Raw genomic sequence first — 12,685 nt, forward strand, 5'->3', positions numbered from 1 at the left:
CCTAATGACTAATAATGTTGAGCATCTTTTCATGTGCCTGTCATCCGTATATTTTCTCTGGTGAAATGTCTGTTCAAATCTTTTGCTTGTTTTCATTGGATTGTTTGTTTTCTAACTATTGACATATGATTAGCAAATATTTTCTTCCAGAATATGACAGCCCTTTCATTTTCTTAACAGTGTCTCTCAAAAGCAGACATTTTTCTTTTCTTTTTTTTTTTTCAGATATATATATATATATATATATATATATATATATATATATATATATTTTTTTTTTTTAGAGACAGGGTTTCACCATGTTGGCCAGGATGGTTTCGATCTCTTGACCTCATGATCCGCCCGTCTTGGCCTCCCAAAGTGCTTTCTATTACAGGCGGGAGCCACCGCGCCCAGCCGAAAACAGACATTTTTCATTTTTATGAAATCCAATTTATCAGGCTTTTCTTTGATGGGTTGTGCTGTGTTGCTGTGATAAGAACACATTATGGGTGGCTATAATGTTCCGTGGCAACTTGTCCCACATACATCACTTCCATCCCAAGCCACATTCCTCAAACCGAGGTAGGAAACTATCTCCAAGAGGAAAGATAAAACCTGTAGTTTCTTTGTCAACTCCTACCTCTTACCTTTACCATCCTCTTCCCCCAGAACTGGTGAATCCCTTCCCTGACCCAGGGGTAGGGTAGAGTCAGGGCTGTGTTGGTCGAGAGGGTGGCACAGCACAGCGTTAAGGACCTTTTCCATGCAGGCTTTCTCACTGACTGGTTGTAAGACTTTGGGCACCTCTCTCAAACTCAGTATCTTTTTCTGCAGATTAGAGGGGAAAATGGGCCTACCTTCCAGGCTGCTATAAAGATGAAAGGAGTTAGGGCAGAGAACATGCTCAAGCACCAGCAGCTAGTAGTATTCTCAGGTTAGCTGGTATTACAAATATTGGCTAGAGGCCCTAACTAATCCTCACTCCACTCTTGTCTTTTCAGACAGATATTGGGTTTATCTACCATTCTCCAGGTAGGTAACATTTATGGCAAATATTTATGTCTTCTGAGAAAAATCAGGCCAGGGGTCAGAATACCTTAAAATCCCCATATGTCTAACACATAGGTGGAGGGGAATATTAGAGGTTGTATTTTTTTATTTTTTATTTTATTTATTTATTTTTGAGATGGAGTTTTGCTCTTGTTACCCAGGCTGGAGTGCAATGGCACAGTCTCGGCTCACCACAACCTCCGCCTCCTTGGTTCAGGCGATTCTCCTGCCTCAGCCTCCTGAGTAGCTGGGATTACAGGCACGTGCCACCATGCCCAGCTAATTTTTTGTATTTTTAGTAGAGATGGGGTTTCACTATGTTGACCGGGATGGTCTCGATCTCTTGACCTTGTGATCCACCCGCCTCAGCCTCCCAAAGTGCTGGGATTACAGGCGTGAGCCACTGTGCCCGGCCTTAGAAGTTGTAAATTATTTTCTGTATTTGATAATATTTTACTGTACATTGTGGTATTTTTATTTTATTTTATTTTTTGAGATGAAATCTCACTCTGTCGCCCAGGCTAGAATGCAGTGGCACAATCTTGACTCACTGCCAGCTGGGTTCAAGCGATTCTCCTGTCTCAGCCTCCCGAGTAGCTGGGATTACAGGCATGCACCACCACACCTGGCTAATTTATATATTTTTAGTAGAGACATGGTTTCACCATGTTAACCAGGCTGGTCTTGAACTCCTGACCTCAGGTGATCCGCCCGCTTGAACCTCCCAAAGTGCTGGGATTACAGGTGTGAGCCACCATGCCCGGCCTGTTTTACTTTACATAGATATATAATATATATTATTGTAATAAAAGGCTAGCATTTGACCCAAAAGTATGTCCTGAGTTTTTCAGAGAAAGATACTATATATATATATAATAATATATGTATAATATATATATAATAATATCTTTCTCTGAAAAACTCAGGACATACTTTTGGGTCAAATGCTAGCCTTTTATTACAATCCTGGCGTAGACTTCTATTTTTTGAGGCCAGTATTGGGAGATTAAAGTTTGAGTGGAAGTTTCCACCTTACCTGGCTATAACATACACACCAGGTTGAGGAAAATGCTTGCCTCTACAGTGTCTGGTTCCAGACCAGGCCATAGTGCGAACAGTAGGTTCCCAAGGCATAAACAGGGGTCCCTGTTTCCTAGAGGCAACAGCTGGTAGCCTTGTGAGCACACTATCATTGCTTCATAGTGTGAGTGACTCCCCTTTTTCTCTGCCGCTGGATAGAAAACAGAATGCCTGAGACATATTTCCACCTCCCCCTCCTCCTTAAACAAAGACTGCTTTCAGGGGAGAGGGAAGGAGACTGGAGGCGGATCTCCCATGGCCCTTCTGCCTCACCAGGTCACACACTCCTAAGGAAATGGCTAGGCCTCTGCCAGCCAAATAACCCCAGCAGTGGTGTGAGAGGCTACTTGAAAGTCACCATCTGTGCCCTCGGTGTGGGAGATCAGGCCCTGGTGAGCTGCCCCTAATGCCCCAGGAAACTTTCCTGGCTGCCTCCTGGGGGTACCCCTGGGCCCCACCCTGGACATTGACCATCACATCTCTCCTTTGTCTGCTACATCACTGCAGGGTTTGTCCCATCCCCACTGCATCAAGTGGGAGGTTGGGGAAGCAAAGTCTGGTGGCTTTGCCTGTGACCTTCCCAGGACCTTGACCATATCAGCTCTCTGGTCTTTACAGGTAGATCAAAAGTTGCTCTATGGGGCTGATGACAGTGATATTCAGATCTTCAAGTCAGCGGCAGTCCCGATCAACATGGCTTACTTACAGTTCTTCATCTACTGTGCAGAGGACCTTCACCTCAGTTAGAGTCTGGGTGCAAGGGAGGGAGCAGCCCTGAGGTTCCCTACACAGTGGTACCCTGGATCCTCATGGAGTTTCCTCATTCCTTTTCACACTAAACTAAGATTTGGGGTTGGGGGACAGAGTGAGACTGGAATGCCCCAAGACTTGTCCTGTGGAGGTGCCATGGACACCCTTTCAAATGGGCCTCACACCCACAGCCTGTCTATGATGGCCAGATGCAGACTCAAGGCTCCCCATGTCCCCCTACCCCATCCCATTGTGTGGAAGAAGAAGGGGCACAGTGGTAACTAGAGACAGGTCTGCCCAGGGGGCACCCCTCTAAATTGTAGAGGAGGGTTTCCAGTTGCTCTATCCTATTTCAACTGTTTTCAGTTGTTCCACCCTATTTCCTCCTCCTGAAAAAATATGCTGCTGGCTCAGATGTCTTTTAACTTCTTGTTCATAGAGAAACACCAGTCAGTGAATCCTCAGTTGGAGGTGGAACTAATTGGGAAAAAGGTAAGTGTAGAAATTTTCTGAGACCTAGAGAGATTGGCACCTATAAAAAGTAGTGTGGGCTGGGCAAGGTGGCTCATGCCTGTAATCCCAGCACTTTGGGAGGCCGAGGCAGGTGAATCACAAGGTCGAGAGATCGAGACCAACCTGGTCAACATGGTGAAACCCCGTCTCTACTAAAAATACAAAAAATTAGCTGGGCATGGTGGCACATGCCTGTAATCCCAGCTACTCAGGAGGCTGAGGCAGGAGAATTGCCTGAACCCAGGAGGTGGAGGTTGCGGTGAGCCAAGATCGTGCCATTGCACTCCAGCCTGGGTAACAAGAGCGAAACTCTGTCTCAAAAAAAAAAAAAAAAAGTTTAATTAGGTCAAGTATCATTAATTCGAGAAAGATGTTCAGGAAAAAAAAAATAAGAAAAAAAAATAAGGTCAAGTATCACTTGGTTTCTTAGATACCACTGATTAAAAATGAAGTCAATTGATGGTTTTAAAAGAGGTATGCTGCTGCCATTAAAAAAACATGCTGTGTTTTTGCCCTTTTTTGGTGGGGGGGGATCCTAGAATTTATCTAACAAAGTCTATGTGTATATACTCATATATTAAGGCTAATAGCCCTATATCAATTTAAAAATGAAGTCTACTGAAAGCTGACTTGGAAAAATATGAGGAATCTGAATGTGGCAAACACTTCAGATAAACACACAAAGGACTGATGCTATTGCTGCTGAGAAGTTGTACAGGTGTCTTGAGAGCAGGGATTAGCCCAGGCACCTCTGTGCTGTAGACAGTATCTGCTGGGGGTGGGGGCTGGACAGGAATAGCTGGAAGGTGAGGCCAGTGGAGGGAGGCGGGGGCAGGCTGACACCAACACTGCTTTGGGACATTCCAGCTCAGGACACACATGCAGACCCAAACTGACAACCCAATATGGAACCAGATCCTGACCTTCCAGATTCAGGTACAGTGCCTCCATCATGCCCGCCCTTCTCCTACATCCCCCAACGTAGAAGGGAAGTTTGGATGTTTGTGTCGGGGTGAAGACAGAAGGTGGGAGCCAAGAAGCACATCAAGGGGGACTCTGCCTGATAGGGAGCATGAGGAAGCCCAGAACATACTGTGGAAAACTTTACTTTTTACAGCTTTACTGAGGTATCATTGACATATAGTGACTTGTACATATTTAAAATGTACAATTTGGCTGGGCACGGTGGCTTATACCTGTAATCCCAGCACTTTGGGAAGCTGAGGCAGGTGGATCACTTGAGCTCTTGAGTTCAAGACCAGCCTGGCCAACAATGGTGAAAACTGACTCTACTAAAAAGATAAAAATTAGCCGGCCGTGGTGGCATGCATCGGGGGGTGAGGCAAGAGAATTGCTTGAACCCGGGAGGTGGAAGTTATAGTGAGCTGAGCCCAGGTAGTATCACCGACTTATCTGAGCAAACACTTCAGCTAAGTAGGTGATAACAAACAGCCTGTTGACAAAGTTGGAGCCACTGCACTCCAGCCTGCACAACAGAGGGAGACTCAGTCTCAGAAAAATAAAAAATAAAAAAGAAAGAAAGAAAATGTGTAATTTGATACATTTTTAAATATGTACACATCCAGGAAACCCATCATCACAATCAACATAATGAATATATCATCCCCAAAAGTTGCCTAATGCCCCTTGGAAATCCCTCCCTGTGATTCCCATTCCACCCCCTCTCATCCCCAGGCAACCACCAATCTGCTTTCTAGTTATTACTTATTACCTTGCATTTCCTAGTATTTCATAGAAATGGAATCATTCAGTAAGTACCCTTATTTGTCTGACTTCTTTTACTCAGCATAATTATTCTCAAATTCATCCATGCTGTTGCTGTCTATCAGTGATTCATTCCTTTTTGTTGCTAATATTTCATTGTATGGATGTACCACAGTTTGCTTATCCCTTCCCTTATTTAAGAACATTTCCAGTCTGGGGATGTTACAATGAAGCTGTAAACACTTGTGTACAACCCTTAGTGTAGACATATGCTTTCCTTTCTCTTAGGTAAATATGTACACACAGAATGACTAGATTCTGTGATAGGTGTATGTTTAACTTTATCCAGTATTAAGCAATGAATGGGTCATACAACTGAACTCTCTAGATAACTTAAATGTGCCCTTTTACCCACACATAAAAACAAAACCAGGCCGGGTTCAGTGGCTCACACTTGAATCCCAGCCCTTTGGGAGGTGGAGGTGGGTGGATCAGCTGAGGTCAGGAGTTAGAGACCAGACTGACCAACATAGAGAAACCCCGTCTCTACTAAAAAAATACAAAATTAGCCAGGTGTGGTGGTGCATGCCTATAATCCCAACTACTTGGGAGGCTGAGGCAGGAGAATTGCTTGAACCCGGGAGGCAGAGGTTGCAGTGAATGGAGATCACACTATTGCACACCAGCCTGGGCAACAAGAACAAAACTCCATTTCAAAACAACAACAAACAAACCCCTTTAAAGACACATTTTAAATGATAATATGTATTTTCTTATCTTCTCAGCAACGAGCCTTGAATATAATTAGAGCTTTTTGTTGATGGCCTGGAGCCATTGTGAGAGCATAGTTATTATCCTGGGCTATCTGCAGTACCAGACTGTTTCTACACTAAGTGGCTTCAAGCTGCCCTTTGTGGGGTTCTGTAATCTGATTTTGACCATCTTTCAGTCTGTCTCGGTCACCTGTCAGCTGTTGTGGATGACAGTTCTCTTGAAGGTAGAGCCTTACTGGCTTTTGACTCTTAAATCAGGCTTCTAAGAGCTGTGTGTAAAATAAGAGCACAGTTCCGAGAGATAACTTGAGCTCTCTCATAAGTGCAGGCATGCAGAAATTTGTGTGACATGGATTTGGCAAGCCAGAAAGTGTTTTGCTTTCTCATACCTGACGTTGTGAAATACGAAATTAGCTAATGAGCTCCCCTTCTCTGTCCTGTGAATTCCCCTCCTTGCTGCTTCTAGTAGCTTCCCAGTCTGCCTCCTTGTGAGTCATGATTTTCAACCATTCCTCATGATCCCTGCCTCCTTGGATTATTTTATATACTCTGAAAGTAGGAAGACATTTCAGAGGAGGCCTAGTCCATCCCCCATCCTTGCCAAGCTCCCTCCCGCCTTTTCCGGCCTGTGGTGAGGGCTCAGATGCTCTGTGGCTCCTCATAGCCTTGGGAAATCCTTGTGTTCATCCTTTTTTTTTTTTCCCTGAGACAGAGTTTCACTCTTGTCACCTAGGCTGGAGTCCAATGGCGCAATCTCAGCTCACTGCAACCTCCGTCTCCTGGGTTCAAGCTATTTTCCTGTCTCAGCCTCCCGAGCAGCTAGGACTGCAGGTGCCTGCCACCACACCCAGCTAATTTTCATATTTTTAGTAGAGATGGGGTTTCACCATGTTGGCCAGGCTGGTCTTGAACTCCTGACCTCAGGTGATCCACCACCTTGGCCTCCCTAAGTGCTGGGATTACAGGTGTGAGCCACTGTGCCCAGCTGTGTTCATCTTCTTACAGGCCAATGGCACAGGCTGGGCCAGGCGTCGTGGCTCACGCCTGTAATCTCAGCACTTTGGGAGGCCGAGACGGACAGATCACCTGAGGTCAGGAGTTCAAGACCAGCCTGGCCAACATGGTGAAACCCTGTCTTAAAAAAAAAAAAAAAAAAAATTCAGCATTGGCCGGGCATGGTGACTCACGCCTGTAATCCAAGCACTTTGGAGGCCAAGGCGGGCAGATCACCTGAGGTCGGGAGTTCAAGATCAGCCTGACCAACATGGTGAAACCCCATCTTTTTTTAAATTTTAAAAAATTAAAAAAAAATAGATTAAAAAAAAGAAAATGGAGAGCTGAGAGGTTTCCAGCCATACCCCAAGAACTGCCATAAGAAGAGGCCTCAGCTCAGAGGATTGAGGATTTAGGGTCCCCACTCTGGCCTCAGTCCAGCAGCTCTATTTTACACATGGACACATGGATTTTTTTCTTGTATTGCTTTTTCTTTCTTTCTTTCTTTTTTGAGACAGTTGCCCAACCTGGACTGCAGTGGTGCGATCTCAGCTCACTGCAACCTCCACCTTCTGGGTTCAAGCCTCCCGAGTAGCTGGGACTACATGTACGCGCCACTATGCCCAGCTAATTTTTTTGTATTTTTGGTAGAGACGGGGTCTCACTATGTTGCTCAGTCTGGTCGTGAACTCCTGGTCTCAAGCAATCCTCCCACCTCAGCCTCCAAAGTGCTGGGATTACAGGCATAAGCCACCATGCCTGGTCTCTTTTCTTTCTCTTTTTAAAAATAATTGAGGAAACCATATTGCAGAGTGCAGATAGGACACAGAAGCTTGGGTTGGAATCCTGACTCCGCCCCTTACTATGTGACTTTGAGCAAGTCCCTCTGCCTCTCTAGGCCTCATTCCCCATCTCTTTATAGGGACAATCACAGCCTTCACAGGATTACAGCATAGTGGTTAGGAGCTCTGAGGCTTCAGCAACTGCATGTAGTATAAGAAATTCAGGAACTCAACCTCTCTGTATCTCAGTTTTCTCATATGAAAATGAGAATAAGAATAGCACCTAGTTTATGAGGTTTTTGGGAGCGCCCACCCAGCTCGTCTATGGAATTTATTTAGCACAAGCCAGGGGCAACAGACACCCTCCTAAAGCAGTAGCTATTATTTACTCTTTGGGGAGACAAAGAGTAAATAATAATATACAGTAAATAATAATATAATGTCCGCCACAGTCAGGGCGGACCCAGGTCTCTGAGAGGCCTGAAGCTTATGCAATTAAGGGACTTTTTTTTTTTTTTTTTTTTTTTTTTTGCTTTTTGAAACAGGGTCTCTCTCTGTCACCCAGGTTGGAGTGCAGTGGCACAATCATGGTTCACTGCAGCCTCAACCTCATGGGCTCAAGCAGTCCTCCTACCTCAGCCTCCCGAGTAGCTGGGACTATAGGTGAGTGCCACCACACCCAGCTAAGTTTTGTATTTTTTGTAGAGAGAGGATTTCATCATGTTGCCCAGACCGCTCTAGTGATCTGCCCACTTCAGCCCCCAAAGTGCTGGGATTACAGGTGTGAGCCACTACGCCTGGCCGGGGGGCCATTTTAAGGATGAAAATACAAAATGATTATGTGACAAGTTCCAGGCCCCACCCAGAACCTTGCAAGGGACCCATTCAAATGGGAGGCCCAGCTGGGCAAGGTGGCTCGCATCTATAATCCCAACATTTTGAGAGCCTGACACAGGAGGATTGCTTGAGCCCAGGAGTTCAAGACCAGCTTGGGCAACATAGTAAGGCAGTCATCTCTATTAAAAAAAAAAAAAAAAAAAAAAAAAATTACTTTTAAATTAGCCAGGCTTGGCAGCACGTGCCTGTAGTCTCTCTCAGCTACTCATGAGGCTGAGGTGGGAGGATTGTTTAAGCATGAGAGGTGTAGGCTGCAGTGAGCTATGATCATGCCACTGTACTCCAGTCTGGGCGACAGAGACCCTGTCTCAAACAAAACAAAACAAACCCCCAGAAAACAAATAAGAGGCCCTAAAGCCAAAGCTCCACTCACTGGGTGGTAAATCCAGCTTTTCTATGGTGCACTGGTATCTGAGCCAGGACTTGGATCCACACCTCCGACTCCCTACCTGCTCTTAAAATCTCCACGAGGACCAGCCCATGCGAATATACACCCATTGCTCCTCTCTCCTTCCCACCCCCGCAGCTACCCTGCCTCTCCAGCTACATCAAGTTCAGAATCTTGGACTGGTAAGCAACCTGGTGGAGGCTGACGCACACAGGGAAGGAGGAAGGAAATGAGAGCTGGGCCGGGGCTTCAGCCTGTGGAGTGTGTTTCTCCCCAGCCACAGGAAGGACTGCCCAGATGAGATTGGGACTGCCAGCCTGTTCCTCAACCAGATCTCGTCCACCGGAGAAGAGATTGAAGGCAAGCAAAGCCTCAGGCCCGCTTCCCATGCCCCTCGTCCTGCGCTGGACTCCTCTCACCCTCTCTCCTTTCAGGAGTGTACTCTGGCTTCCTGCCCTGCTTTGGCCCCAGCTTCCTGACTCTGCACGGGGGGAAAAAGGCCCCTTTCAGGATCCAAGAAGAAGGCGCTGTAAGCTTCTCTCGTCAGCTCTAGGAGGAGGTAGAACCGCCCCATGTAAAGCACTGAGGTCTGGGACGTGCCCTGAGAGCCCGGCCCTGGTTTCTCTCCCCCGTGGTCTTACGGAGGACACGAAGCCCGTCCATAAGCAGCCACGTGCATGTGGGACAGGTGTGGGGCCACAAGAAAGAGGCAGACGTTTCTGTCTCCGTCTAAGCCAGTTCGAGTTGGGTTTCTGGCATTTCCCGCCACTCCTGAATAACCCGGTGCTTCCTCACGCTTGCCTGTGCTGTGTCCTCTGTCCTGTGCGCCCTTCTCACCTACTGAAAAGGGGCAGGGGGCCCTGATGGAAAAGATAAGGTTTCAGTTTAGGAAATGCCTAATCTGGGCCAGGCGCGGTGGCTCACGCCTGTAATCACAGCACTTTGGGAGGCTGAGGCAGGAGGATCATTTGAGACCAGCCCGGGCAACATGGTGAAACCCCATCTCCACTAAAAAGAAAAAAAAAAAGGTTTACCTGGGCGTGGTGACGCACACCTGGAGTCCCAGCTACTGTTCCTTGAGGAAGGGGCTTTAGGAGATGACCACGGGTAAGATTTTCAGCAGGTGGGAAGGGCGCGAAGAACAGAGGACACACGGCACAGGCAAGTGTGAGGAAGCACGGAGTTATTCAGGAATGGCGGTAAATACCAGAAACTCGATACAAACTGGCTTAAACGGAGACTAGAACAAGGCTGGATAGGATGCTGAGGAAGATCAAAAGGCACCGTGCTTCGAGGCCACTAGGAGGCTCTCACTTGCTGGCCCTCGCCTCATTTCCTCCTCCCTCATTCAGGCCTCTGGCCTGGGAACTTCATACGCAGCCTGCAGCAGAGAAGGCCAGGGAAGCATTCTAATTGGTCTCCTTAGGTCATGTGTGCTCCCCTTGGACCAATCACTGTTGCCGAGGAGGCAGGGCAGGCTGATTGGCCAGGCGGAAGCACAGACTCATCACAGTTCCTGCCCAGCCGGAAGCTCTGTGGGAGCTTGGTCCTTGATGCGGTGGGCCGGCGCCTAGGGTGCAGAAGAGGGCTCAGTGCCCACAGGTTTCCTGGCGTGCAGGCATCTGAGGTGTCTGGAATTCTTCTCTGGGATTGTGGTTGGAGTCAGCCCCAGGCCAGCAGTGACTGGACAACCTTGTCTTTGCCTCAGGGGTTTCAAAGGAGATTGGCCTGTTCTTTTTCTCTCATACCTTTGTTTTCCTCTCACTTGCCCCAGTGTATTCCTGACTCTGTTAGGGATGGTTTAGCTTATCGAGGCCGAGTCTTCCTGGAGTTAATCACCGAAATCAAGTTCCATCAAGACTTCAGGATAAAGGATCTCTCCCATGAAGTGACCAGGATAGAGGTAACTGCGGGAAACAGGTAACCCAGGGGAAGAAAAAGAGCCCTGTCTGCCCCTGATCTACTGTGGATCCCAGTTTCTGGCCGTGGCCACAGGCTGTTGGGTGTGTAAGGATGCTTAATCAATTGGTCTGATTATATACTAAGCCCCTACCGGTGGCTTCGTGCTGCATCAAATCCCAGGTGGTTAGGGGATCCTGATGGAAAAGATAAGGTTTCAGTTTATGAAATGCATAATCTGGGCCAGGCGCGGTAGCTCACTCCTGTAATCCCAGCACTTTGGGAGCTTGAGGCGGGAAGATCACCTGAGCCCAGGAGTTTGAGCCCAGTCTGGGCAATATGGTGAAACTCGTCGCTACTAAAAATAAAAAAAAATTAAGGCTGGGCGCGGTAGCTCACGCTTGTATTCCCAGCACTTTGGGAGGCTGAGGTGGGCGGATCACGAGGTCAGGAGATGGAGACCAGCCTAACTAACACGGTGAAATCCCATCTCTACTAAAAATACAAAAAATTAGCTGGGCGTTGTGGCGCGCGCCTGTAGTCCCAGCTACTCCTGGGGGCTGGACTGAGGCAGGAGAGAGAATAGCTTGAACCTGGGAGGCAGAGATTGCAGTGAGCCCAGATTGTGCAACTGCATTCTAGCCTGGGCGACAAAGCCAGACTTCGTCTCAAAAAAAAAATTTAGCTGGGCATGGTGGCACACACCTGTAGTCCCAGCTATCCAGGAGGCTGAAGCAGGAGAATCGTTTGAATCGGGGATGCAGGGGTTGCAATGCAAGAATAGGACAGAGGTTGGTAACAGAAACAAGAGGAGCTCATTCGATGGACAGGAGGCCCAAGATCAGGCCACTACCTTCAGCCTGGGCAACAGAGCAAGACTCTGTCTCAAAAAAAAGAAAGAAAGAAAGAAAGAATTGTCTAATCTGGTTCAGGCACAGTGGCTCACACGTGTAATCCCAGCACTTTGGGAGGCCTAGGTGGGTGGATCACTTGAGGTCAGGAGTTTGAGACCAGCCTGGCCAATATGGAGAAACCCCATCTCTACCAAAAAAATACAAAAATTAGCCAGGCATGGTGGCTTGCACCTGTAGTCCCAACTACTCGGGAGGCTGAGGCAGGAGAATCACTTGCACCCTCAAGGTGGAGGTTGCAATGAACCAGGATTATGCCACTGCACTCCAGCCTGAGTGAGTGAGTGACATTCATGCCCTGAGTGACTGGGTGACAGAGTGAGACTCCATCTCAAAAAAAAAAAAAAAAAAAGAATGCCTGATATGGTTAAGGAGAAATTGTGTTAATTCATGACCTAGTTTCTCAGGGCTTTGTAAAACAATCTAAGGGATTTGGGTTTCTTCCTGAAGCTAGTGGAGGGCTACTGAGGCAGGAAGGGGCAGAAGGAACAGTAACAATAGACTGGAGGAGAGTAAGTTGGGGCCACCCAGTCAAGAGAGACAGGGATACAGCCTCGTTGGTAGAGAGCTGGAGAGGAGGTGAGTAGGTTTCAAAGACCCTTTGGAAACAGAATGGTCAGAGCCAGTCATCAACAGAACATAAGAAGTGAGGCTGACTCCCCTCGCTGAGACCCATTTTCTGCCGTGGGTGACAAGGTGGTCAGGGGTGCAGTGCAGCAAGGTGGGCTCTCTAAAGAAAGGCAGGTGTGAGGGAGATGAGGAACTCCATCTCTGACATGTGTTGTGAGACATCAGTATAGACCAGCTCTGGAGCCTGCTAGACACATGGATGTGACATCAACACCAAGGTTTAAACCTGTGGTGGGGGAAGAAATTGCTCAAGGAGAGTAGGTAGAATGAAAGGAGAAGGAAGCTATAGAACAGCAGTCTAAGAAGCAGGCG

The 12,685-nt window shown here is 47.4% G+C and overlaps 1 protein-coding gene across 1 annotated transcript in view; it reads left to right on the forward strand.

Moving 5' to 3' along the window:
- FER1L5 (fer-1 like family member 5) overlaps window positions 1–12,685 on the forward strand; it is a 65,109-nt gene that overhangs the window by 15,528 nt on the left and 36,896 nt on the right. Inside the window, exons 10-18 of the mRNA XM_074403641.1 lie at window positions 984–1,014; window positions 2,389–2,504; window positions 2,731–2,854; window positions 3,302–3,354; window positions 4,243–4,311; window positions 9,072–9,115; window positions 9,211–9,293; window positions 9,368–9,462; window positions 10,708–10,836. Coding sequence (XP_074259742.1) covers window positions 984–1,014; window positions 2,389–2,504; window positions 2,731–2,854; window positions 3,302–3,354; window positions 4,243–4,311; window positions 9,072–9,115; window positions 9,211–9,293; window positions 9,368–9,462; window positions 10,708–10,836 — 744 coding nt within the window. The remainder of the gene's footprint in view (window positions 1–983; window positions 1,015–2,388; window positions 2,505–2,730; window positions 2,855–3,301; window positions 3,355–4,242; window positions 4,312–9,071; window positions 9,116–9,210; window positions 9,294–9,367; window positions 9,463–10,707; window positions 10,837–12,685) is intronic.

This window comes from Saimiri boliviensis, chromosome 1 (assembly GCF_048565385.1).
Source record: "Saimiri boliviensis isolate mSaiBol1 chromosome 1, mSaiBol1.pri, whole genome shotgun sequence".
Classification (NCBI taxonomy): Eukaryota; Metazoa; Chordata; class Mammalia; order Primates; family Cebidae; genus Saimiri; species Saimiri boliviensis.